Source organism: Canis lupus, chromosome 11 (assembly GCF_011100685.1).
Source record: "Canis lupus familiaris isolate Mischka breed German Shepherd chromosome 11, alternate assembly UU_Cfam_GSD_1.0, whole genome shotgun sequence".
Lineage (NCBI taxonomy): Eukaryota > Metazoa > Chordata > Mammalia > Carnivora > Canidae > Canis > Canis lupus.
This window is the reverse complement of record NC_049232.1, coordinates 20324614-20330031: the sequence shown is the minus strand read 5'-3', so window position 1 is coordinate 20330031 and position 5418 is coordinate 20324614. Positions and strand designations below refer to the sequence as shown.

At 48.7% G+C, this 5418-nt stretch overlaps 1 protein-coding gene across 1 annotated transcript; it reads right to left on the bottom strand.

Moving 5' to 3' along the window:
* Nucleotides 1-3005: 3005 nt before the first annotated feature.
* Nucleotides 3006-5194, bottom strand: IL3 (interleukin 3). Its single transcript, NM_001013835.1, is given in 5 exon segments — nt 3006-3502; nt 3616-3651; nt 3767-3859; nt 4868-4903; nt 4985-5194. Coding segments are annotated over 5 exon segments (432 nt in total). The 5' UTR covers nt 5144-5194; the 3' UTR covers nt 3006-3394.
* Between the last annotated feature and the right edge of the window lie 224 nt (nt 5195-5418).

Below are 5418 nucleotides of genomic sequence, written 5' to 3'. Positions count from 1 at the left end.
AGCAATTTCTCTTTGCTTTCTTTTTCTGTATTTCCAAGTTTTTCAGAAAAGAGCATATATACTCTTATATTGCCCTTCCAAAGAAAAGCTATAATGTTTCTTAAGTTGAAATAAAAAATAAAATTCCTGGCTGAGGTAATCTACTTTCCTGCTGAAAAGGCCCCTTGGATTTGTGAAGGTGGAACTATGACTTTCAGATGGCCTTCCTGGGACTTATGATGGGGTTTTGCTGCCCACTAGTGGCAAATGGACTTATAGATCTGGCACTAAGGATGGTCTGAGCAGGCTCAGAGAGAAGACAGGAAACTGAAAGTCCTCCAGGGAAGATGTGAGCTCTCCTGGACCTCCCATTGGGCCAGGGAGTCACCAACCTTCTCCCTGCAGATGGCTGAGCATGATGTAGAAGTGCCCAAACCTGACTGGGAACAGACCATGATTTGGTTCTAGGCTCCAGTCCAGGGGCTATGCTGAGCCCAGGCAGGGTCTGAGTCTTGGGATCAGGGGTGAGCCTCAGTGGATCAGGCTTATGTTCATCCCAGTCCAACCTGGAGCAGGCTGGACTGTTCTGTAAGAAGGGCAGTGGTGAGACCCCAGAGGATCTGAAAAGGCTCACCTCCTCTCAAGCGTGTCATTGCTCCTTGTCTCCCTGCCTGCTTTCTGGGTTTATCTTTGCTGACATCCCCCACCCCCCGCCCCCAGCCACCGCCTCAGATCTTCCTGCACCAAGTCTGATCTGACCACTCACCTCCAGTAGTCATTAGTCACTAAAACAGGGCCTGGGCATAAGGAAGGAAAGGGGAGAGGCCAAAGGAGGGTTGTGGGCTCCCCACCAGCATTTACTCCTATCACAGGTCTCTTTCTGTTCCATGAATGCTTTCAGCCCATTTCAGTCTCTGGATCTTGGCACTGTTCTCTATGTCCAGAGCTCTCTCCTCCCCAGTTGTCATGCAACAGGTACTTTCTCCTCATTCCTGTTGCAACCTATGTGTTACTTGCTCAGAAAGGCCTTCCTAGACCACTCAATGTAAAGCAAGCTCTGTAGACCACCTCCATCTGGCTAGTTCACTGCTATGTCCCCAGCATCCATACGAGCCCTGACACATAGGTGCTCTGTCAGAATTCGCTGAATACACAAATTCAAAGGCGCTGAAGGAATGTAGTGCCATCCAGTCTGGAGTGAGATTAGTGTGGCTCCAGGACAAAAGGAGCTTCGAGAAGGGGCCCTGAATGGCGATGGCCAGGTAAGAACAAAATGGCAGTCTACCAGCTACCTCCCCACACCTCAAGTAAGAGAAGCTTCAGCAGCTGGTCAAACTTTCTCAGCAGATTCTCAGTGGCCAGGAGTCCACTTTTTGTAGCATTTGCCAATGTCCACAGTGTAAATTTTCTCACTGTGGCCAATTTCAGGCTACAGATGCTCTGATAACTGGCTGGCAACTTTTTAAAAGACCAGTATGAGCTGGTTCCATCCACCACTGGCTCTGGCCTGCTGAGGACAAGGTGTGGGAGAAGCATGGCAGGACAGGCCACAAGGTCCATCTCTTCTTCATCAGGACAGAGGGTAACAGGGCTGGCATAGGTGGAAGGCTGCTGACCCACTCTCTAGGGAGTGAAAAGGAGGTGATGCCGGGGAACATGGAAGTGGGGCACAAATGCTTGCCTCAGGATGAAATTAGGACCAGCCACCAGGTGTGGGTGGAAAAGTGAGTAGGGCAGGCGAGCAGGAGAAGCGGGGAAAGCCAGCTGGGAATCAGGACTCTGAGGGCACACTCTCAGATCCTCCCCCAGGATCCTGGATCATTCTCACCTGGTGGCCTGCTTCCCCCTAGTGGTTCTACCAGAAACTGCAGGAGCTTCTCTTGTTCCTCCCAGGGCCAAGTTCAACACAGAATCTTCCCTGGGCACGCACAGTGCTGTGCATGGTCCAGGCTGGAGAGAGGGGGGATGAGTAAGAAAAAAATTATTTTTGTGGGAACGGAAAATTGTATAGGGAGGAAAAAAGTGGAGGAATATATTTCTGAGGTAGTAGCAGATCACTCTTTTACCTCCTGCTGTCCCATTCAAGCAGCTGGGCTATTCCTTATCCATCACATAAGGGGAGAGGTGGATCAAGGTAGCAAACAGGAGAAGAGGTTCGGGACCGCAGCATCTGGTGTCAGCCTCCAAAGCCTTTATGAGGATTGTGAGAAATCAGAGGGGTGGTGACATTGCTCCTTAGCATGGTGACAGAGGAAGTCTTCCTCTCCCCTTTCTCCCCCACAGCCCCAGACTGGAGAAGATACACCCAGAGGGATGCTGGGGAACCAGAGAGCAAGGCACTCAGGGCTAAAGGGTCAGTTGGACCTCAAGGGTCAGGTGCACACTGAAACCACAGTCTGTGATCTCCTAGCCCCCAGCATCTACATCAGTCTGTGCTGCACTGGGCTACATGGCTGTCCTTCCAGTGGGTCCCTATCTACCTACCTCTTTCAGACAAGAGCTCTGTCCTGGAATAATCTGGACAAGAGAGGTAGGCAGCATTTGAATTGGTTTCTGAAGGAGGAACTCACCATGCGGAGTCAGGATCAGGGCATTTGAGGCTGAGGTGTCAGTGTGGTTAAAAGTTTAGAGGCAGGAAGAAAGGTATGTGGTTTATCCAGGAAGCCACAGTGCTTCTGTTGGCTGGCACATCAAGGAGATCGGTAGTTGTGGGCATAAGGAAATAGAAGCAACAGGTGGAGGCAGGTCTCTTTTGCTATCCTAAGGATAAAGACAAGGTCCAGAATCCCCTGAGGACTGGGAAATTAAGTATCAGACCAACCTGGTCAGATTTGCATTTTCTAAAACTCAGTCTGGCTCCCCAGTAGACCACAGATTGCCAGGGTGTGGGTTCCAGGGCTCATCCGGTGGCAGGGAGAAGTTCTGGGGTGGAGGGTAGATGACTGCTCAATCATCAGGCAACAGGTTTACTAAGACTTAAGTCAAATCAATACACTGGCAACAAAGCAGTTGTTCAGAGAGTGTGGTTTATTTTCTCAGATGTAGAAATCAATTTAAAACCTGAGGTACAAATGAACAAGCCCCATGTCCCCCTCTTGAGTCTTGTTTAGAAGGAACAGGACATAGACTCTTTTGCTAAAATAAATATACTTCCCATTGCATATGGTAATAAATAAAAACATACATAAATAAATAAATAGGATAAAAATGAGAATATAGTCATGAAAGGCCAAATGGAGGCAGCATGTTTCAGTAATTAGATAATGGACAATTCATCTGACTCCACAGGAGAAAATGAAATCCCTCCAGTCCTGGACTGGAGAGATGAGAGACATCCCAGAGTCTTCAGGTGTTCTGCTGTATCTGACATCCAAGGCCCCATGATGAGAAGGCCTCAGACTGAGAATTCTAGGACTCAGGGTTTGTTCTTGAAATTCAGAAAGTTATCAAGGGCTTCCAGATATTTTTTCAATTTCCTTTGGAAATCACCCCAATTATTCTCCATGATAGAGATTGGTTCTCCCTGTGAAGAAACAAGGAAGGTGATATTAGGGTGGAAGGTAGATGACAGGCTAGGAGTCAGGTCATGGCTGAGCGTACCACGTGCATCTTGGGGCATCTTGGGGATCAGCTTACCCTGGGTGTGGGAGTGGGCAGGAGTGGCAGGAATTCCTGTGGGAAGAAACCAAAGCAGGTAGTCAGAGACTCACCTGGAAAAAGAGCAGCCTCCCCAGAGGCTGATCAGGGTAACACAGGGATCCTCAAAACCCTCAACAGCTTTACCCACCTTAAGATTATTCCAGATTAGCAATCCATTTTTGTGGAATTTGCTGGAAGCATTCAAGAATACATCCAGGTTTGGCCTCAGAAGGGTATCTTCCTAAGGAAACCAAGAAAACACGTGGGAAAAGGTCAGGGTTCAGCCTTCTAACATGGCTGAAGTCATCCCCAGTTTTTCAAGTCTGCTTTCAGTGACACCCTTGGACAGTCCTCTGCTAGTCCCCCTCCTGCCCCAGGTGGGTCCCTGAGATACCCCTAATGGCACAGGCCTATAGGTGAGTGTATACCCCAAACAAGGCCTATTTCCCTTGACCCCAAACCCCTGGCTCCAGGTAAGCTACAAGGGCCTGGGTGGATCTTTCTGCCCTTGGGGGGAAAAAGCATTGTCCAAAAGAAGATCTACAAAAGGTAGAGGGCTGGCCAGGGGAGTATTTGCAGCTAAGAGACCAGATAACAGGATTAATGCCTTGACTGAATGAAGGGCTCCTAGAAATCTGGAAGAAAATCACAGAGAGGCCAACCCCAGCAGGATGTGGGTGCAGCCTGTGAACTGTGCATGCCTACAAATGGGGGATACACATGGCCAATAAACTCAGGAGAGATTCAGCCTCTTGTTGGACCTAAGGAATGCCATGCAAACAAAGGTGAGATAACCATGGAAGCCAACTGAAACTAGGAAAAGTAAGTGTAAATGGTAATGCCCAGGGCTAGTCAGTGTGAGAAACAGAATTCAGTGTCTTAAGGAAAAGGAAGGCAGGAAAGTTCTTGGGGGAAATTGTAGGTTGCCCCTACTAAAAAATGAGGAGTTAAGACCTTTAAGTTGTTCACCTAGAGCTGCCTTTTCATTTGTAATTTAAAAAAAAAATTTTCCTCATTATAGACCCAGCTGGGAAAATGTTTTGAATGCTTGTTAGCACCTGACACTGGTCCAGTGACTCTATTCACTGGTGCCACATAATTCTCATAGCAACCCCACTGAGATACACACTGTTAACCCCGTTTGCAGATTGAAACACTGAGGCTAGGCAAGGTAGGGTGACCTGCCCTAAGCCACCCAAGTGGGAAGTGGATTGGGATCCAGGTGCCCAAGTGTGGGCTGAGTGCTTACCAGCAAGGTCTCTTTCTCATTTGAGTCCAAGGGTTCCTGTGGGGGCAGAGGGAGAGAGAGCCGTGAGGCCTCTGTCAGCCCCTCCCTACCCTCTGCCAACCTATCCCAGTTACTTACTTCTGAAGGCGAGGGTGACTTGTTTAACATCTCCATAATTTCATTGATCATTGTGAAGTATTGCTTAGGCAGGTCTGTCGAAAAAGGCCTCCCCTGTGCCTGTGGGACTTGGCATCCAAGCAGGAGCAAGAGAAGGTGCAGGATGGGGAAGCTGCTCATGTTCAGGCTGGCAGGGTGTAGTCTGTCTCGTCCTGGTCCTTTGTGGCGTTCTGAAGCATCCGACACAGTGTCCTGTCTTTTATGCCCCGAGACTGTGCCTACACCCCGATGAGAGCAGCGGATCGGAAGAATTTTTATCTGACATGGAACCTCCATAGCAAACCACAGACTTATTCATCACTTTCTAGTACTGGAGATCAGTGAAACTTGGAAAAAAAAAATTACTCAGAGGTTATCTCCTCCTCTTGCAAGGAGGATAAGAGATGGGCTAGCCA